We start from the raw sequence: 21,444 nt of genomic DNA, 5'->3' as shown, positions 1-21,444 counted from the left end.
TCTTACGACAGAGACTTATAGGGGGTAAGGGCCAGAGCTTTACATTCATGGCCTGCACAGTTATTCCTGATTCATGGTATATCACCCTGAGCCTCAGATGAGTATTCCCCAACTTTCTCTTTGAAGAGGGAGTCTGAAGGCCTCTAAAGGGACACCTATGAACAGACACTTCTGGGGGTAAGGTATAGCTTCTTGGAGGAGATGCATTGAAAAATATTTATTAAGCCCCTACTAGGTGAAAGGCCTAACACTAGAGATACCATAGAGGTATCATGAGGAAAAGGGCTGATGTGGTTCTGTATACTCATGGAGATTATATCCCAATGAGGGAAACGCATAATGACAAAAAGTAAACAAATACATAAAATTATTCCATTGTGATGAGTGTTATGAAAAAAACAAACAGGGGCTAAGAAAGAGATTAATGGAAGGTCACAGTAACAGGTCAAAGGAGGGGAATGAAGGAATCTTGGGAAGATGGCAAGGAAATGAGGAGAGCTGGAAATAGATGGGCCTCTAATCCTGTTTTCCTAGGATTAGGGCTGTGAGAACTAGTCCAGCTGCTGGTCTCAGCCCCTGGCCCTTTCTGGCCTTAACTCATCCTTCAGCCCTCACCTCCACACCCCCTCATTGGCTTAATGATTCATTCTTAACCTTTCCCTAGCTTCCTGTTTGGAGAGGGTGGGGTGAGGTGGAGCAGAGCCCTGGGTCCCTCAGGGTAGTAGGAATGGGGATGGAGTTGTTTAAGGAGAAATGGTGAGGTCTCTGATTTCTCTGTTTCTTCTCTTTGTCTCATTCTGGTCTTGCCACAAGGACAATGAGGATAACTAGGCCCAGCTGGAGGCCTTGATTCCAGATGTGGGAGATAGTGGTGAGACAAGATCCTGACATCCTCCCTTCATTTCCCCTCCCCTGCCTAATGGCCTGTAGAAATTTTCCATCATAAACAACTATGCATTCCTGATCTGGTGTGCCTCCCGCCTCTCCCACAAAGCAGTTTTCTTCCATCACCATTACTCCCCCTCGTCCCCAATTTGTGTCTGAGAGTGTGAGCTGGTCCACGCATGTAAGTAATCATGTATTTATGTTGGTTGCTGTGTAGTATGCAGGTTGCCTTGGAATATGGGTGTAGGTAGGTGTGCAGGCTCACTGTGCTTGGGTGTACATGTAAGAATGATGGCGGGTATGAAAGGCAGGTGTGGGAAAGTGATGTGTCTTCGTAGAGGAGGTGTGTTTTATGCCTGTCGGTAAGAAGAAGTGTGTAATGCTGCAGGGGTCCCATGGCCTAGACAGGAGTAGTGGGTGTAAAATAAAGTGACATATAGACCCAGGAAGAAATTGTACATATGGCAATGACATCGATTTCTAGCCCAATTGTGGAGCTATCCCCTTGTTTGCATCCCCATACAATCTTGGTTGAGAAACGCCCTTAAGTGTTCCTTGTTTGGTGTCAGTGTAAGAATTGTCCTAGCTTTTCTTAAGATGTTATAAACTTATATGTGGGGTTTGAAGGAATGTATGCATGTCTCAAAAGCTTGGGGTGACCTAGCCAGTATGTGCATTTATAGTTCTGCATTTTCATCTTTCTTTTTTCCCTCCATCTTTCATTTATCAAGATTATTGAGCAACTACTATATACAAGGCACCATGCTAGGTTTATGGCGGCCACAAAACACATGTGGCACAGTCTCTAATGCAAGGGGTCATACGTGAGCTCACAGTGTGTGCCAGGCATAATGTGATCTGGTGTAAAGATCTGAGCCCAACACATTTCAGATCTCTAGAGTCAGCTTTGCTTCCTTCATTCTCTGTTGTCAGCACCCGCCTCTCCATGTTCCCTGACTCTAATGATACCCATTCTGTTGTTAAATTCTAGTGATTTCATGCTAGGAATGTCTCTTAGCACCACCTCCTCTTCTTGGTCCCTCTGCTATAACCCAGTTCAGGCCCTTGTCACCTTCTCCCTGCATCTCTTTAAGAGCCCCTGCCCCTGCCTCAGTGCCTCTCCATCAAGAGCATGCTCCTTATCCCACCCAGTTCCCAGCTCGAATTGTCCTCCTGTTATACCATCCTATGCCCCACAAGCTCCACAGTCTAGTCACACTGATTCCTATCCTGGCAGCTAAGCTCTCCCCACTCTGCTCAACTCCTTCCCAGAACTTAAGATTTCTCACCACTCCTTTACTGGGAACTTATTCTGGGATTGTTTTCTTTGTGATTCCTCAAACACATTTTGTACTTTTCCATTCCAAGGTCTTTGCTGATTCCATTCTCTTTCTCACAGTCATCTTCCACGTCTGACTCTCTGGTATCCCGACCACTATTCAAGGTCATCTTACATGCCACTCTTCCATGAAGCCTCACTTGATTGATTAGTGAATACTAGCTTTTTTGGGTCCCCCTTACACTGTCTTCCATTTTCTTAGGACCTTCAAGGATTTCTCCTGGTTCAACCCACACCTGAGGTGCTGGCTGTATCTGGCTTGACTCACTCAATAGCACTGAAACCAACCTCAGTACTCTTAACAGTATCTTTAACAGGGTGCCTGCGAATGCCCTAAAGATGTTCTATTCTGTGTCCATGAGAGCTGTCTTTATGGCAGTTATGAAAATGTGTCAATTCTGTCCTAAGTTGAGTTATTACCATTACCACAATATTTGCATAATACCTCACAGTTTAAAATGTTCTTCACATAAATTTTGTTATTTGATTCATACAACAAGGGGCAAATCTGGGTGAATGCTAACCTTCTGCCTTTGTATCTTGTGGTCCTCTGCCCCAGCTTTGTATGAACATCCAAGTGGGTAACTTTGCTGGGTTGTCCCTATGCAGTCTCCACACTTTGCCCTCTCCACCGACCCCCCCCTCCGAGTGATGTGCATGTTGAAAGGGGGCAGAATATGCCACCTCAAAATATGCTACTTTGGCCTGTGAATTTCTTTGAGCTGAAGGCTATCAAGACCCAGCAGACAGGAAAAGCTTTCGGCAACCCCCTCCCCCCACCTTAACTGCCTAAAATAATTTATTAGGGGGCCTGTACCAGAGAGATATTATCAGCGAGATTTTTTTTTTTTTATCTGAAAGACTTGCCTGGTTGGCAGGGCCAACATCTGATTGCCAAACACCTGCTCTTCTTATCTTCCTGTGAATTGCCCTGTTCCGCTGTGAACCTCAGACCCCTATCCCATTCCTTAGCTCCTATTCCTTAGGATGGCATAAAGCCTCAATTGCCTGACTATCTTTGAGTCTTTGAGTCTCAGGTCTTCATGAGCCCCGTAAGTATGTAATTAATTATTTTTTTCTCCTGTTACTATCCTATGTCAATTTAATTACAAGACCAGCTTAAAAACCTAGAAGAGAAGAAGGGAAAATTTTCCACCCCTACTATGTAGTTTGTGTGTGAATGTTTGTGCGTGCGTTTTTCTGTGTTCTAAAGCAGGCAGGGTTGGGGCTGGGTGTGTTCATTTTTCTTCCTCTGCTTGGCTATTTCTATAATGACTTCCCTCTTGGGGTGTGTGTTTTCTATGCACATCTACAAGCGTGTGAATGTACCTGTGTAACTGTGATTCCTTGACTTTGCTGGGTCCCTATTGTAGCAGGATTGCCCAACTTCCTTAAGTAAACTCTGCTTAAGTAAACCCCCAGAGATAGGGTCTGTGAACATCTCCTTGACTGTCTGTGGGCCCCACTCCAGCTGCCACATGTCCCGACATGTGCCTGCAGCCCGGGACCTCACCCACCCCCACTCACAACTCACACACTCACAACACACACTTGGGCACCTAGGATTACACAGTCAAATAACTGTCTCCATCCCCCTCCCTTTGCTTAACCGTCGGAATTTCCAGCCGGTTCCGGCCTACCGCTCGCAGCAGGGGTGGAGTTGAGAAGGGCCCGCCCAATTCTCGGTCTTACTTAACTAGCTCAGCAGGGCTGCGAGTCCGCAGTCGTCTTTCCTCTCCGCTCAGGGTACAATGTGTCACTCTCGCAGCTCCCTCCCCACCATGACCGTCCTGCGGGCCGCTACCCCGGTACCCTCCACCAGCCCAGGCCCCCGGCGAAGCTCTGGTCCTGAGATCTTCACCTTCGACCCTCTCCCGGAGCCCGCGGTGGCCTCGACCGCGCGCCCCAGTGCCTACCGCGGCCACAGAAAGCGCAGCCGTAGGGTCCTCTACCCACGAGTGGTGAGTGTCTTGAGTGGGCAGTCCGGGGTCGGAAGGAACGGCCGGACTTCGGGACCCCGAGCTGACCTGTTCCCTTTGTCGTCCTCCCTCAGGTCCGGCGCCAGCCGCCAGCTGAAGATCCGAACCCTGCCAAAAGACTTCTCTTTCTTCTGCTCACCATCGTCTTCTGCCAGATCCTGATGGCTGAAGACGGTGTGCCGGCGCCCCTGACCCCGGAGGACGCCCGGAGCACTGCGTCCCCGAGCCCCACCCCTGCGCCTCCGACCCTCGAACCCCATAATCTGACCGTGGAGCCCTCGGATTACGCTCTGGACCTCAGCACTTTTCTCCAGCAACACCCGGCTGCCTTCTAACCGTGACTCCCCACACGCTCCCAACGAGACTGAAAAACCAAAGAAACACCAGGTGTATCTGGTGCGCGAGAACGTATCCCAAACTGGGACTGCCGAGGCAACTCGCACTCAACACTACAGGGGAGCTGCCAGCCTGCGCCGGGATAGGACACGTGCGGACACGTCCCGGCCAGGCCGGGTGGGGAAGAAGGGCGGCGTTAATTTATGTCTCATTGCTCCTAATTGATATTTAATGTATTTATGTCCCCTAAGTGGTAGAGGGGTTATATAATATTTATTTTAACTTATACGTGGGTGTGAACGTGCCCCTTGCTGCAAATGCAGGTCTCTTGGTATTTATTGAGCTTGGTGGGATTGGTGGAGGCGCCTAGGACGGAGGAAGATGGTGGGGGCGCCCCCCCGGCTGTGGGTCAAGGACGGTGGTGGGTTATACGTTTACAGGGTGACACTCCGTCCTCCAGCATCTCAACCTCCTGAGTCTAATGTGTGAGGCTTCGACGGACTGTTGGGAATAAGGTCCCTTGGCTTTGGATTTCCTCTAAGTTGCCCCAAAAGAGTGGCTACGAGGTGCGGGGTGGGGCCTGCTGAGGGCGGCTTTGGGGTCGTCCGGTATGTTCTGTGAACACAAATAAACTCGATTTACTGTCGGCAGTTTCTGAGTGTATCTTTGCCAGCGGCGACTCCTCCCGTTCTTCCTGGCTTCGGGCTCCGGGGACCCGGTGGCCACTACCCCAGCAGGACCTCCTCTTGGGCCTCAAGCGCCTCTTCCCGTATCACAGAACCCAGTATCCGGTGGCCGGACGCAGACGTTTGTTGCCTAGTCTGCGGTTTTCCCAGCTGGTTGCCGCGGGGCATATCCGAGATGAGGCAATGTCCCCCGCCCGAGAACTCTGGCTTACAGAGGTCACGTAACGCGCCAACCGTGGAGCCTAGAGCGGCTCCAGCGGCTGGCGCTGTGGAGAAGCTGGGCCCACATCCGCCCGCGGGCTGAGCTCCGAGCGGGGCCTGACGGGAAAGGGGCGGGCCGAGCACCCGGCCGCGGGTTGGGCCGCCGCGGGCGAGCGGGGTCGCATTGCCGCAGTCTCAGGGTGCAGGTAGGTGGTTGGGGGGCGCGCGCGAGCGTGAGCGCGAGTCCACTTCCAGGAAGGTTGTATGCGAGTGGCTCTGGTTTGGCTCCTAGGTCCCCGGCAGCTGCTCGAGTCCTGGAAGGTAGGTGGGGGCGGGGAGATGAAGTCAGGCTGCAGAGGAGTAGAGTGGGTGGTGCGAGGTCTGGAGGCCTCTGGGCATGAGAGAGCTTTATCAGATCAGGGAGAACCGTCCTCACTGCATACCTGGACGCGGCAAGGGGCTGGCTGATAGTCATGAACAGGCGGGAAGGGGTCGCAGGGGGGTCTACAGGATTTCACAGGGAAAGCCTTAGCGGACCCCTGGGTGCGGAAGGGAACTGGGCGGTGGTGGCTGCAGGCTGGGCGGGACTGATGGGAAAGGGAATCACTCCTGTGGACTCCATAGCGCCCCTTCTCCCTCCGCAAAGGTTTTCTTTCCTCTCCTCCAGCTCCCACTTGGGCCATGTTTTTCACCTGTGGTCCAAATGAGGCCATGGTGGTCTCCGGTAAGTATTGTTCTCTTCTCAGCCAGTGACTCCTAGTCCCCTGTGAGCCTGGCCCCTGCCTCTTCCCCCTCTCCCTTCCAGTTCCTGTCGCGCCAAGCCTTCAGCACCGCCACCCCCATCCCCACCCCCACCCCGCTACCGCCTATGGCTGCAAGCTTGTGATTTCCAGCCGCTACCCTTACCAGGCCCAGACTGCCTCCCCTCCAGCTCCCAGATTTCCTCGTGGGAATTATCCCACCTCCCTCCCTCACTTTTTCAGCTTTTCATTGTTCCAGCTCTACCACCGCCACCGCAGTTCACTGGCCCCTCACCTTGCAGGTTTCTGCCGGAGCCCCCCAGTCATGGTGGCCGGAGGGCGAGTCTTTGTCCTACCCTGCATCCAGCAGATCCAGAGGTGGGTAGGAAGACATCCAGGGAAGGGGAACCCCATTTTTCTCTCTTTCCTCCTTTTCTCACTGGCCACTCTTCTTTTTCCCTCTAGGATCTCTCTCAACACATTGACCCTCAATGTCAAAAGTGAAAAGGTTTACACTCGCCATGGGGTCCCCATCTCAGTAACTGGCATTGCCCAGGTGAGGCTTTCAGAGCCTTTCCTCCATAGTCCACTCCCCCATCACCTTCTTTGACCCCAAACTTTAAGGATTTTCTCTGCCAGTCTCACCTTCTCCAAGGCACTTGACTCTCCCCTTCTCCCCCTGCTTCCTCCCTGGCTTCATGAGACCTCCACCACACCCTTCCTACCCTTCCTCTGGCTACAGGTGAAAATCCAGGGGCAGAACAAGGAGATGTTGGCGGCTGCCTGCCAAATGTTCCTAGGGAAGACAGAGGCTGAGATTGCCCACATTGCACTGGAGACGCTGGAGGGCCACCAGAGGGCTATCATGGCCCACATGACTGTGGAGGTGGGCCTGATGGCAGGGAAAGATCCAGAAGGGATGCCAGACTGAGGGGGGGCCTAAGGACTGAGCTAGTCCATAGGAGACAGTGGCCAGAGGGTCTGAGAGCTTAAGTTCCTCCTTCCCTCCATCCTATTATCCTAGGAAATCTACAAAGACAGGCAGAAATTCTCCGAGCAAGTTTTCAAAGTGGCCTCCTCAGACCTGGTCAACATGGGCATCAGTGTGGTCAGCTATACCCTGAAGGACATTCATGATGATCAGGTAAATCTAGACAGTTGATCTCTGTTTCCCTGCTCTCCTTTCTTAAAACCTCCCAAGGACTCTGATTTCTGCATCTTTCCCACAGGACTATTTGCACTCCTTGGGGAAGGCTCGAACCGCTCAAGTCCAAAAAGATGCTCGGATTGGAGAAGCAGAGGCCAAGAGAGATGCTGGGATCCGGGTAAGAGAGATGGGGGTCACTTGATCACCGTGAGCTTATTGGGCACTCCATGGGAGAGGGACTGGAAGGGACACAGCTGACTGGGAGCTGGTGGAACTGGGCTGGCAACAGGAATAGACAAGGCCAGGGCGAAGGCAGGGGAGCCTGATGGGGAGCAGCCTCTTCCGCCTGGGGCCTTCCTCTCCTTGCTCTGACTCTCTACCTGATATCTGTATGGACAGGAGGCCAAAGCCAAGCAGGAGAAGGTGTCTGCTCAGTACCTGAGTGAGATTGAGATGGCCAAGGCTCAGAGAGACTACGAGCTGAAGAAGGCTGCTTATGACATCGAGGTCAACACCCGCCGGGCACAGGCTGACCTGGCCTATCAACTTCAGGTCAGAGCCACCATGCTGGGCACATGGCCAGGCTGGACTTTGCCTCTGCTTCATTCCTCTCAGATACTCTTATCTCAGGCCACCACTCTTTCTCATATATTCTAACTCTTATTTGGCTCTCCATTTCTGACCCACCACTTCCATACATGGAAGATTTAAAAAATTTAAACATTTCAGCAGAAAAACAAAGAAAAGGCCAGAAGGTATATGATCAGTAGGGCTGATCGTATGTATGGGGCAGGTTGTGCCCTGTGCAAGGGCACCTGGATGAAGGATAACCAGAGCTGAGATTCAGCCAATGCTCCACTCACCAAGCTGTGCATTCTGGTATAGGCCAATAGGTTTGCATCCACCCAGAGAAAGGGGTGCCTTTTTCTCATTTGCACAGGGCAACCCTGGTGATCAAAGAAGGGTGTGAGGAAAGAAAACATGGAGTTGGGCTTTGAATCCTGCAAAGTGAGATACAGGTAGCCTTTGATATTGCAAGGAAATACAGTCAGTCTTCATTATTTGAGGAATCCACATTGAGAAAGTGCCTACTCACTAAAATGTATTGGTAACCCCAAAATCAGTACTTATAGCACTTTTATGGTCATTTGCAGACATGCATAGAGAGACGAAAATCTGAATTGTCTTGCATAGTTTCAATTGAGGTTGAACAAGATGTTCTACCTTTCAACTCATACTGTAAACTGTCGTTTTCATAGTATATTTAGTGACACATTTTTCAAATTTTTGTGTTCTTTGTTGGTGATTTCTCTGTTTAAAATAGTTCCTAAGCATGGTGCTGAAGTGGTGTCTAGTATTCCTAAGTATGAGAATGATGTGACATGCTTTATGGCAGGGGTCCCCAAACCCTGGCCCACGACTGGTACCAGTCTGTAGCCTGTTAGGAACTAGGCTGCACAGCAAGAGGTGAGCGATGGTGGAGCAAACGAAGCTTCATCTGTATTCGCAGCCACTCCCCAGCACTGGCATCACTGCCTCAGCTCCACCTCAGATCATTAGGCATTAGATTCTCATAGGAGCACAGATCCCTGGTGCCAAAAAGGTTGGGGACCACTGCCTTATGGAGCGAATACGTGGGTTAAATAAGCTTCATTCAGGTATGAGTTAATAGTGCTGTTGGCTATGAATTCATTGATAATGAATCAACACTATTTATTACATAGGTGTCTTTAAACAGAAACACATAAAACAAGGTTATATATTGATCTTTTGATAAAAATATGACGCGAGGCTCATAGGAACCTAACCCTGTATTTCCCCTAGGAACAAAATAAGTATTTGCTAATTCAGTGTTCATGGCTACTTTATAGAACCACCATGAATAACAAGAATCGACTGTACTTTGAGGAGTTTACCCAAAGGATAGCAATATGATGAAATTCATTTTGCCAAGAGTTGGTACTGGCTGAAAGCATAATGAGGGGCAAAACCTCTTTAGTTATGATAAATTCCCTGGCTTGACAGGTAATTGAGTGTAACATAGTGCTTTGCTGCTCAAAGCGTGGTCTGCTTACCAGCAGTATAGCATCACTGGATTATTTGTTAAAAATACAAAGTTATAGGCTCTGGCCCAGACTGAATCAGAATCAGCAGTTTAACAAAATCCCTAGGTGATTCATGTATACATTAGAGTTTGAGAAGCAGTAACAGTGAAACCACTAAGCATGGGTGGGACTATAGATAAGGTCCTTAACACTCTAAACGTGGCTTTCTTTATCCACAAAGTAATGGATTGAGCTGATTTGGGCTCTGTTCACCTTTTATTATTTCCTCATTTTCTGCCAGGCTTTGTGCTAAGTATTCATAAAATAATGATTCAGTCAGCAATTATCTATGAAATGCCTCCTATGTGGCAGGCATTTATTTGGAGGTGAGGATGTAAGTGTGAAAGATCCCTTCTCTGTGTTACAGTATAACACAGAACATAGCTAATAAGCAAGTAAGTAAACTTCACAGGCTCTAATTATCTTGTTTAAGTGCTATGAAAGAAGGAAATAGGGTGATGAGAAAGCAATGAGGATTACTATATTAGGTTGGAGAGTGGTCAGAGAAAGCTCCTGTGAGGAAATAACATGAAATAAAACCTGAAGATAAGAAAGAACCAGCAATGTAAAGAGTTATGGGTCAAGAATATTCTAAGCCAGTGATGTTCAAATAGAACTTTTGTGATGCTAGAAATGCTCTATATTTGTGTTGTGTTGCTGAGCACTTGAAATGTGGCTAGTGAAATGTGACTGAGGAGGAGCATTTGAGATCTTACTTTCCAGCAATTGTCATCAGTTTTGGCTCAAATAAACTCTTATTAAATAATCAAAAAGAAAAAGAAAAGAAACAGGACTGAGGAACTAAATTTTAAATTTTATTTAATGTTAATTTAAATGTAAATAGCCATATGTTGCTAGTAGCTAGGCAGGGTACCAGCAAGTGCAAAGGTTCTGAGGGAGGAAAGAGCTTGGCATGTCTCAGGAACAGAAAGGAGATTTCTGATCTAGTATGGCTGGTTTGCTGTAAGAAGAGGCAGGCAGGGCCAGATCACATAGGGTTCAGGTAGCTGTGATAGAAACTTAGAATTCAAAGCACAAAGAGAAGCTATTAGAGAACTTTAAGTAGGGAAGTACTGTGGTCTAATTTATGTTTTTACAAGGATCGGTCTAGCTGCTGTGTGGATGGTCAGAAAGGCAACAGGGAGATTGGAAGCTTTTTCAAAGATGATGGATTAAATAAATGCAGCTAATTGCATTCTCTAAACCTCACTGGAACTACATAGAGTAATTTAAAAAGAGAGAGAGAGGATGGGGACAGAAGGAATAGAAACCATAGCATCACTTTAGAAGCTAGAAAGTCATGGTAATTGACTAAGAATGTCTGAGACAGGTGAACACAAAAGTGCCAGGGAGAAAACAGTGACATGATCTGAGGCTCAGGAGCTGGTACAACCAGGGGCCTGGAAGACATCTGGAGATTTATTATCTGATAACAGTAAACAAGAGGATGTGACTTGGGGCCAGCCAGACATAGGTGAGGGCCTGGTACTTCACCAGTAAGGGGAATGAAGTGACTGTACACTTACTGAATGCTAAATGCTGACAGCCTCTTCTCACACTCTCACCCCACTCGGCTCCCAGAACCTTCACCTTCCAAAGAATAAATCAGAAAACTGCTCTGGGAAACACGACCAATCTAAAAGGAAAGACTTAAAGATCCTGAATCTGGTTTCTCAGTAAATGACCTACCCAGATCACCCTAGAGTGAAGCTCTAAGTCCACCAGCTTCACCCACAACCCAGAGCTTCTATTCAGTGTTGTAGATCCTCTTTACTGTGAGCAGACAACCAAGGATTACCTGATGCGCAAAGGAGACCTGCAACATGGAAGACAGACCAAAATCACAAACAGAGCAAAGCCATTTGAAGGATACATACTGTGAGAGAAGGAGAAAGCTTTTTAAAAAATTAATATGCTCAGTAAGATAAGAGAAGAATTCACATCCACTAAGTCAGGATGTAGAACAGAAAATAAAAAAGAGCTCTTAGAAATTAATAAGATGGCAGAAATGAAAAAAAAAATCATTTTGGAAGAGAAATTCTAATAAATCTCTCAGAAAACAAATGGGGACAAAAATAGATAAAAATATTAGAGGCCAGTCTAGTAGATCCAATAGAACAAAGAAAATGGAAGGAAGTAACCAAATGAAAAAATTCCAAAATATCTGTTCTGAAGGGTGTGAAACAACCCACCAAGTGCCCAACACAACGAGTGGAAAACATCTACATTGAAACACATGACTGAAATTTTAGAACATAGAACAAAGAAAAGATCTAGAAGCTTCCAGAGATAAAAAAAAAAAAAACAGATCTCAACGGGTCAGGCATCAGAATAACTTCAGATTTCTTAAGCTAGAAGACCATGGAGCAATGCCATCAAAATTCTGATGAAAATGAATTTCAACATAAGTAACCTGTACTCAACCTAACTGTAATTCAAATAGAGAAGTAAGATCTCAGAAAATGTATTGCTTACATTCTCTTTCCAAGGAAGCTACTGGAGGCTGAGTTTCAGCAAAAGGTGGCCTAAACAAGAGGGGTGGACTCTAACACAGGAGAGAGTTGCACCTGCATACTGGAGTAGGGAGCAGCTAGTCCAGTTGGGAATAGGCTTGATATTTCAGGTCAAAGACAGTACAGGATACCATATCCAGAAGCACCTTTCCTCTGTAGTGAATAGGTGAGCCGAATAAAGGCAGGGGTGCCATCTCTCATGTTGGTGACCCATGGGATGATAGTGCATGTCTGGGCTGAAGCAATGAGACAGGAAGGAAATACGCTTCTCCCCTGTGCCTCTTCTCACCAACATCTTGGCAAGAGAGGTCTACTCCCTGTACTCTACAAGAAATAAGAAATAAGAAAAAATGCTTAAGTAAGAGGCATGCTACATATACACGTTCTTGTAAATCCTTGTAGAGTGCCCCTAGAAGGTCACACAAGAAGCTGGTCACAATGATTGCTTCCACAGAAAGGAACCAGGTAGTTTGGAAATAGGTGGGAGGAAACCTTACTTCTCACTATTTACTTTTTTCTTTTGAGTTTGTACCATATACAAAAGTAAAAATGAAAAAGATATACATGCATACACACCCAAACGCCTAAAAAGAAAGTCAATAGAGGCTATTGCAGTAGTCAGGGGCTGGAGTTGACTGGCTTGCACTAAGGTTATAGCAGCACAGTTGAAGATAAGGGGACGGATTTGAGCAAGACTGGAGGTAGAAAATGGCCACTGTGTGCTAAGTGCTCTCCAGGTACTCAAACCCTAGAGGGAGACACGGTGGGAAAATAAAGTAATAATGGACGCTCATGGAGGGACACTGCATCTGGCCTAAAAGAGACGAGACTGGCTCCTTCCCCTATCCAGCTCTCACACTGAGGCTACCTGGGGAAATGCCCTGATTTTTGATATTGGCTCTGAGAAAGAGGATCAGGCCATCCCCAGGCCATGCCTTGGATTTGTTTGGGAAATAGACTCCACTGGGCTGGCTGAGCCAATTGGGGGCCTAGTTCATGTGCTTGCTCTGTTTTCATAGCCTTCCCTAGAGCTCAGCCCTGGTTTCTCTCTCTGGTTCCTGAGCACTTGCTCTTCAGCTATAACGTTGAGCATCCCTCCTCAGGTGGCCAAGACTAAGCAGCAGATCGAGGAGCAGAGGGTACAGGTGCAGGTGGTAGAGCGGGCCCAGCAGGTGGCAGTGCAGGAGCAGGAGATCGCCCGCCGAGAGAAGGAGCTGGAGGCCAGAGTGAGGAAGCCCGCAGAAGCAGAGCGTTACAAGCTGGAGCGCCTAGCCGAGGCAGAGAAGTAAACGCCCCCCTCCCAGGCCCCCTCCTGACTTCTTCACAGAGAAGTAAACGCCCCTCCCAGGCCCCCTCCTGACTTCTTCACCACCTGGGCACCCCCCAGATGGAGCTGAGGTCTTCACTTCCTAGACTCCTATGGAACTCAGGTTGCAGGGGCCTCTACCCCCAGCATGAGGGGGCCTTTCTCCCAGGAGCAAAGGCCCCTCTCAGCTCCTCTCTTTACTCCCCTTGTTTGCTCAGGTCCCAGCTGATTATGCAGGCAGAAGCAGAAGCTGAGTCTGTGCGGGTGAGTTAGAAAGTGGCTCTTACTCACTTGTGGGGGGAGTGGGTGTTGCTGCTGAGCTGGGGTTTCTTGTCCTTAACTGTTGCCGGCATCAGTACAACAATATGCTGTTCTCTCCTCAGATGCGTGGGGAGGCCCAGGCCTTTGCCATAGGGGCCCGAGCCCGGGCAGAGGCTGAGCAGATGGCCAAGAAGGCAGAAGCATTCCAGCTGTACCAGGAGGCTGCTCAGCTGGACATGCTGCTAGAGAAGCTGCCCCAGGTCTGGGGGTTGTGTGGGTACCAGGGAGCAGGGGGTGGGGAAGTGAGGGGCTTAGGGAGAACCAGGTTAGGGGACCACAAATTAGGGGTGAGAGTTATAAGCCAGTGACCAAAGTGAGAAAGGATGATCAGTAGGGCAAGAGTCTTAAACACAGGGTAAGGCGATTTAGGAGAGGTGTGATCAGATCACAGGTGCTAAGTGGGCATCTCACCTACCAGGTGGCAGAGGAGATCAGTGGTCCCTTGACATCGGCCAATAAAATCACAATGGTGTCCAGTGGAAGTGGGGCTGTGGGGGCAGCCAAAGTGACCGGGGAAGTACTGGACATCCTGAGCCGCCTGCCGGAGAGCGTGGAGAGACTCACAGGCATCAGCATCTCTCAGGTGAGGTTCTCCAGGGTGGGGCCTGTGGAGTAGAATTACTGGGTTCCTGTAGTATATGATGCAGCACACTGACATTTATTACTTTTTTTTTGTGCCAGACACTGCTGAGCTTCTACACAAATGGTTTTTATTTAAAAAAAAAAAAAAACCTTTTAAAAAATCAAACTACCCTTGGGGTATGTAGTATTTTACAAAGTAAAGAAACTGAACTCCAACATGTTAAATAACTTAGCCCATGTCATACAGCCAGGGAAACTGAGCTTCCAACTTGGGCCGGCTGTCTCTAGTGCAAGGAACTAGTTGCAGCCTGTTGACTTTTTTTGTTTGCCTGTTGACATTTAATTCCAAAGTATATCACTGCTTTTCTTGGTGCCTGTTTATTCACCTATAGCTTATGGTAGAAATCAGAGAGTGGGCTCTTGAACCAGACTGTTTTTGTGTGAAACCTAGCTCCAGTGCATGCTGGCTGTGACCTTGGAGAAGTTTTAAACTTCTCTGTACCTGATTCCTTACAAGTTAATAATAGCAACAACCCTGTTGAATTGTTAAGATTAACTAAGTAATATTTAAAAATTGTTTAAAACACTGACTGGCACATAGTTAAGTATACATAAGAGTGTGTTAAAAAATACATATAGAAATAAAAGTATTAGACCATTTCAGTGACCTTCAAGCTGGATTGCTTTGGAGCCTCCATGAGGCCTAAAGTGGAGGATTGGGAGCTACGGACGCTTCCACACCCTTTCAGTCATTTGTTGTTTTTCTGTTGCTGCTTTAAACTACTGTATTGAAATATGATTGGTATGTAAAAAGCTGTATATATTTAATGTTTATAATTTGATGAATTTGGAATAAGTACGTATCTGTGAAACCATCACCATCATCAAGGTTATAGACATATTATTCATCATCTCCCAAAGTTTCCTCCTGTCATTATTTTGTGGTAAGAATGCTTAACATAAGATCTATCCTCTTAGCAAATTTTAAGTGTATAGTACAGTGTTGTTAGCTATAGGTACTATGCTGTATGGTAGATCTCCAGAATTTATCTTGTTTAACTAAAACTTTGACCATCACCTCTCCATTTCCCTTCCCTAAGCTCCTAGCTCTGCTTCTATGAGTTAACACTATTTTTTTATTTTAATTTTTCAATTACAGTTGAACATTATTTCATATTAGCTTCAAGTGTACAGCATAGTAGTTAGGCATTTATATAATTTACACAACGATCCCCTGATTAGTCTGGTACCCACCTAGCACTATACAGTTATTAAAATATTGACTATATTCCCTATGCTATACTTTACATCCTCATGACTATTTTGTAACTGCCAGTTTGTACTTCTTAATCCCTTACCCTTTTCACTCAGCCCCGCCCCCAATCTGGCATCCATCAGTTTGTTCTCTGTATCTGAGTGTGTTCGTTTTATTCTTTAGATTCCATGTACAAGTGAGATCATATATTTGTCTTTCTCTGACTTATTTAGCATAATACCTTCTAGGTCTATCTACGTTGTCTTACAGTTAACTCATTGTTATGCATAGAACCTAATGACTGCTTGGCAAAAGAGGGTGAGGTAGGAAAACCAGAAGATTCTTGGAAGTGCATGTCCTCCCTACAGCCCATTTGTCCAAATGAGACCTGGGAGAACATAGCATCTGGTTCCTAGTCGTCATCCACTATTGTCTTTTGCCAGGTGAACCACAAGCCTTTGCGAACAGCCTGAGAGTCTTCAACCTTCGCAGATGCCTAACTTCATGGTTCAAGTTGCCTGAATGGTCCCCATATTGCATGCATTTCAACTGACCTGAGAATGTCTTTTGACAGTGGGATTCCACCACTCATCTCTCATTGCCAAATAGCCTGTGCCTTCCCTTGGAGGGGAAGGGTTGCTCCCCTTCCCAGGCCCACACGACCAAGACTGCCAGTCCCCTGGGCTCTCATGCCAGCGTTGATAATCCCACCCCACCACAGCTTCAACTTCCTAATTAAACTAAACTGTCTGAGCCTGTTGTCCAGAATTATTTTCTTACCAAGACTGAGGGATGGCTGGAGGTTCTCAAGTGGTCAAATAAATTTCCAGTAGTAAGTATTGATATGAACAATTAACTTAGAACTCATGCAAAATGAACATAGCTTGCTCCCTTCCAGTAGGCTTTCAAAAATGGGAAAGTTACTCAGATACTGTAGAGTTGGAGAATTCTCTCCAAAGTTGTTCAGAAAGCATGCCGATGTGGAATGCTGAGAATTGCATTAGTCTCTAGAATTACTGAAAATATCCCAGGTAAATTGACTTAAGTTTCCAGGCAAGCTGAGACTTGTTTTGTACACTTAAAAGCACAAGTTGAGCAGTGTTTAGAATGGGATCTTGCTAAACCCCATACTTTACCTTAGTTGACTAAGAAAACCCCACTGAATTATAGAAAACAGCAAGATACCCATAATGCAAAGGAACCTTGGATGTGCTGTACATTGGGAATAGTACAATGGCTCTAACTTCATTCACATTCTTCTGGAGAGGTTAAAACACTGCTGGGATCTAGCCCACTTCTGGTTCGTATAGCTTGTGGGGCCTGAGAATCTGCATTTCCACAGTTCCAGGTGGTTGTGATGCTATTGGTCTGGGAACCACTTGACATTCATGTTTCCATTTTGATCCCTAGATCCCGCATCTAAACTTATGCCTATCCTAGTTAAGACTTCTACTGGTGGTAGTGGGCTGGTTTGGGTACCAGGGATTAAGATATGAGGGGCAATTAAATATCAGGGTATTTTCATCAATTTATGGAGAAAAGCATTTGTGTCAAGTGAACTTGAGCCCCTTGCCTTTACCAGCAAACCTAAAAGAGCACAGCAAATCTTGCAATTATTTTTCAATTCCCATTTATTTTTGGCTCTTGGGGCAATGGCATTTTTTCAATATGAAAAAAAGTTCAACACAAAATAGAAATTTGAAGTGTAGGATTGGACAAAAATCAAAGAGGGGAAGAAAAAGCAATAGCAAAAGAGATGGGATGTCGCCAAAAGATGGTATCCAGTCCCCCCTGGGGGATGACTCAGACATTTAGATGGCAGTACCCACTTTCCCATATGCATACAAGACTGATTTTCCTTTTTGGGGCTAAGAAAAGGTGGGGCTAGGGCCTTTCTGGAGGCTTAGGGACCAGGGTAGTCTCTCTCCCCGCTTAACCCCCTTCTACAACCAAAGGAAGGGATCCAATGTTAGAGGTAAAGTGGAAGGGGGAAGGCTTCCACTTGACAGAGTGGGGTAGACCCCTACAAACAGGTCTAGAGCTTAGAGGGAGACTGAAAATGAAGATAATACTGTTAACACCTCCTCCAAAGCTGAGAGGAGCAATACCTGGAAACTAGGGCTTTAATAGCTTGGATCCCACTAAAACTGCTCTAGATGGGAAACCCTACCCCTTCCTTGTAGGGACTTCTCCCTGCTAGTCAGGGGGGTTTCCTTTTCCCTTACCACATGGACCATCCATCTGGGTTTTCAGCACATGGCTCTAAATGTGATCTGGATGAGACTCAGCTTCTTGGGGAATTATCTTGAAAACAAAGAGGGAAATATTAACTGGACAGATGGGAGAAATGGGCACCAGAAGGAAATACAAGGTTTCCCAAAGTGGAAAGAGAGGAGACATTCAACAAACAACGAATATTTATTGAACACCTGTTATGTGCCAGGCACTGATTTAGAACCCCCCCTAAAAGAAAAAAAGAAAGAAAATGCAAATTCTGAGGGAGGAAAGGGGCAGCTGAAGGCTGAGGGAACTGAGAAGCCTGAGTGATGGGGCTTGGCTTTAGGCTTCCTCTTCGGCCTCCTCACCGAAATCTTCCTCCTCTTCTGCAGTGGCGTCCTGGTACTGCTGGTACTCAGAGACGAGGTCGTTCATGTTGCTCTCAGCCTCGGTGAACTCCATTTCGTCCATGCCCTCACCTGTGTACCAGTGCAGGAAGGCCTTGCGCCGGAACATGGCCGTGAACTGCTCTGAGATGCGCTTGAACAGCTCCTGGATAGCCGTGCTGTTGCCAATGAAGGTAACGGCCATCTTCAGGCCACGGGGTGGGATATCACAGACAGCTGTCTTGACATTGTTGGGGATCCATTCCACAAAATAGCTGCTATTCTTGTTTTGCACGTTGAGCATCTGCTCATCTACCTCCTTCATGGACATCCGTCCACGGAAGACAGCAGCCACGGTGAGGTACCGGCCATGGCGGGGGTCACAGGCAGCCATCATGTTCTTGGCATCAAATACCTGCTGGGTGAGTTCAGGCACAGTGAGGGCCCGATACTGCTGGCTTCCACGGCTGGTTAGGGGGGCAAAGCCAGGCATAAAGAAGTGGAGGCGGGGAAAGGGCACCATGTTGACTGCCAGCTTGCGGAGGTCAGCATTGAGCTGGCCAGGAAAGCGGAGGCAGGTGGTGACACCACTCATGGTGGCTGAGACAAGGTGGTTCAGGTCACCATAGGTTGGTGTTGTCAGCTTGAGGGTGCGGAAGCAGATGTCGTAAAGGGCCTCATTATCAATGCAGTAGGTCTCATCGGTATTCTCTACCAATTGATGGACAGACAGGGTGGCGTTGTAGGGCTCAACCACGGTGTCAGACACTTTGGGTGAGGGCACCACACTGAAGGTGTTCATGATGCGGTCAGGATATTCTTCACGGATCTTGCTGATGAGCAAGGTGCCCATTCCAGAGCCTGTGCCCCCACCTAGTGAATGGGTCAGCTGGAAGCCCTGCAGGCAGTCACAGCTCTCAGCCTCCTTTCGCACCACATCCAGGACCGAGTCAACCAGCTCCGCACCCTCTGTATAGTGGCCCTTGGCCCAGTTGTTGCCTGCCCCAGACTGACCTGGAATGGGGTTAGGAGGCAAGCTTGATTAGTAAAGTGTGGCACATACACAATCACCTTTCCACTTTTCAAATTTTGGAATAATGCCCATGGATTTACCTTCTTTTTCTCCCTCACTTGTGATCTATCCTTCCCCCCAATAACTTACAATCTAAGGCAATCAATCTCCCCACCCTCCATTAGAGATTTCGGAACACAGCCCCATAAAAATCCAGTACAACAATCATGTCCTAACTCTTGTTGTCCCCTCGCAATCAAATAAATTGAACATGACGCTATCTGCAAATATCTGTATAACTCACCAAAAACAAAGTTGTCTGGTCTGAAGATCTGGCCAAAAGGACCTGAGCGAACAGAGTCCATGGTCCCGGGTTCTAGATCCACCAAAATAGCACGAGGAACATATTTTCCACCTAAAGAACACAGAGCAGGGAAGAAAAGATAAGAGTGAAAACGGGCAGAGGGTGGGTAGGTAGGTAAGTAAACGGGCTGGGGGGCGGCCAGGGACCCAAACTTGTGATTCCAGGCGCTGCCACCAGGTGGCAACAGAGAGTCAGCCTTTGGCCCAGATAGCGGGAAATCAGGTCTCCATAAAGAAAGAATGGGTTCATCCAAAAGAGATAAGGGGTTTCCCTTGCAGTGTTAAGAGACCCCAGAAGTAGGAGCCAAGATGGAACCTGAGTTTCCTAGGCTCCTTCCCTCACCTGTGGCTTCATTGTAATACACGGAGATGCGATCCAACTGCAGGTCACTGTCTCCGTGGTAGGTACCGGTGGGGTCGATGCCATGTTCATCACTGATCACCTCCCAGAACTGTTGGAAAAGAGCAATGAACCCTTGACAGCTCGGGTGCCAGCCTATTATGCTCCCGCCTCCACCATTCTAATTCCAGCCACGCTGTTCTTGGGCCTGGCTTCCCCTATATCTGCCTGCCACGCCCCTCCCCTAGTAGACACCCCCACACCTAGGAAAGCCACAGCTTTCACAGCTGAGGATATGGAACGATGTCCAGCTGCGAGGGCCGGGAAAGCTCAGACACCGTGGTGGGTGGACGGAGGCGGCCGACTCGACTAGTTAAGCGCACCCATCGCTGGCCACCGCCCCTCCAAGCCGCACACGAAGCGTGCTAAACGAACTGCGGCAGTAGCCCACCCCCAGGTCTCCACACCACCGAGGCGCTAGCGCGCTCGGAGTCACCAACAAAAGGAGGCGTCACGCGTGGGCGGGGGCCGAGACGCAAATTAAGCACAACGGGCGGAGCCTGGCTCGGGCTAGCGCGCCCCCTGGCGGCCAACAGGAGGGGGCACAGCCCCCGCCCCGCAGGACCCAGCCCTTCTGCTACATCGTAGCAGCCGCACTTCCTTCCTCGCTACACAGTAGCCGCGCGCAAAAAAAAAAAAAAAAAAAAAAAAAAATCCACCCCTTAGCGTCAGAATTTTATCCCTTCGCTAGGTTAACCCCTTGCTTAAAATGAGGATTCTCTTCCTTTCTCCCATTTAGTCCCGAGAGGTCCTTTAAAGAAAATGACCCCCCCTTCATCCTGTTTAAGCCCTATAAGGGTCTAAGGGGAAATAAAAGAAACAAAATGAATTCAGCACATATTAGCCTTTCATCTGCGAAAAACTAGGGGTTCGTCCCTCGAAGAGAGCGGGCGCGCGGAGATCACTGGTCTTTTGTGGAAGTAAAGTACAGCGCAGCCCACCCAGGCGCACCGCGCCCACCACCTTTATGGAGTGGGGCTCTGCAGCTGCCCCACCCGTCCCTTCCCCCTCGGGCGGGCCCTACGAAGACCCGCCAAGGGAGATGCACATGGGGAAACCTCGCCTCGCTTTGTCTAGGCCAGTTTCCGCATCTCCCTCTCTCCCAGGCCCTCGGACCGTTAGGAGATCCCCTTTAAGTAAAATCTTGCAGAATCTCGGTCTTCCTGCCCTCTAAATCTCAAGGGTGCTTTTGATAGCTTTCCCCAAAACGACTCTGCCAAGGAAAATAATTGCCCGTTTTTCAAAAGCAAATTCTATCTACAAATGTGTATTGTACATATAAAACTTATTTTTGAAAAATCCTGACCAAGGATGGGAACTGCAAACAGTCCAAAACCATTCTTCATAATTTATCTGGATTTTTTTTTCCTCTCAAAAAAAAAAAACAGTTAAAAAAGGTTTAAAATCCTTACCTTGGCACCGATCTGGTTGCCACACTGGCCAGCCTGGATGTGCACGATTTCCCTCATAGTTCAAATTAAAATTTTTTTGCTCGCCTCAAGCTGTGTACGGGGCAAGAAAATATGTAATTTTCTTCTCTGCTGCTGGTCACAGGCTAGGAGTATAGGAGTGCCCCGGAGGCTGGAGCAGCGAGGTCCGAACGCGGAGGAAGGAAGGTTCTGAGAGGGAGAAAGGAGAGGGCAGGGCGCAGGAGGGAAGGCGGGGAGGGCG

General features: G+C 47.9%; 3 protein-coding genes across 13 annotated transcripts; 2 read left to right on the top strand and 1 right to left on the bottom strand.

Annotated features, from left to right (window-relative positions):
- The first annotated feature begins 3,929 nt into the window (after nt 1-3,929).
- Nucleotides 3,930-5,189, top strand: IER3 (immediate early response 3). The gene is made up of 2 exons (XM_039851193.1): nt 3,930-4,185; nt 4,278-5,189. Exons 1-2 carry the CDS (start codon nt 3,976-3,978, stop codon nt 4,536-4,538), a joined length of 471 nt encoding a protein of 156 aa, XP_039707127.1. The 5' UTR covers nt 3,930-3,975; the 3' UTR covers nt 4,539-5,189.
- Nucleotides 5,190-5,485: 296 nt separating this feature from the next.
- Nucleotides 5,486-16,148, top strand: FLOT1 (flotillin 1). Of its 11 annotated transcripts, none has more exons than XM_039851181.1 (14): nt 5,524-5,632; nt 5,719-5,747; nt 6,094-6,150; nt 6,426-6,544; nt 6,632-6,722; nt 6,909-7,052; nt 7,191-7,310; nt 7,396-7,491; nt 7,713-7,865; nt 13,035-13,216; nt 13,456-13,501; nt 13,621-13,758; nt 13,977-14,141; nt 15,839-16,148. In XM_039851181.1, the coding sequence occupies exons 3-14, from the start codon at nt 6,130-6,132 to the stop codon at nt 15,866-15,868; spliced, it is 1,305 nt and encodes a 434-aa protein (XP_039707115.1). In that variant the 5' UTR covers nt 5,524-5,632; nt 5,719-5,747; nt 6,094-6,129; the 3' UTR covers nt 15,869-16,148. The 11 variants fall into 11 exon arrangements, with proteins under 11 accessions (XP_039707116.1, XP_039707118.1, XP_039707121.1 ...); XM_039851183.1 differs by having other exon boundaries at nt 5,526-5,632; nt 6,469-6,544; XM_039851182.1 differs by lacking the exon at nt 5,719-5,747 and having other exon boundaries at nt 5,486-5,632.
- An 864-nt stretch (nt 16,149-17,012) lies between these two features.
- On the bottom strand, nt 17,013-21,442 carry TUBB (tubulin beta class I). The gene is made up of 4 exons (XM_039851189.1): nt 21,186-21,442; nt 19,717-19,825; nt 19,315-19,425; nt 17,013-19,012 (listed from the first exon to the last, which is right to left on the bottom strand). The coding sequence occupies exons 1-4, from the start codon at nt 21,240-21,242 to the stop codon at nt 17,955-17,957; spliced, it is 1,335 nt and encodes a 444-aa protein (XP_039707123.1). The 5' UTR covers nt 21,243-21,442; the 3' UTR covers nt 17,013-17,954.
- Between the last annotated feature and the right edge of the window lie 2 nt (nt 21,443-21,444).

This window comes from Pteropus medius, unplaced genomic scaffold, assembly GCF_902729225.1.
Source record: "Pteropus medius unplaced genomic scaffold, Ma_sr-lr_union100, whole genome shotgun sequence".
Classification (NCBI taxonomy): Eukaryota; Metazoa; Chordata; class Mammalia; order Chiroptera; family Pteropodidae; genus Pteropus; species Pteropus medius.
The sequence above is the reverse complement of the archived record's forward strand: the minus strand, read 5'-3'. Positions and strand labels throughout refer to the sequence as shown.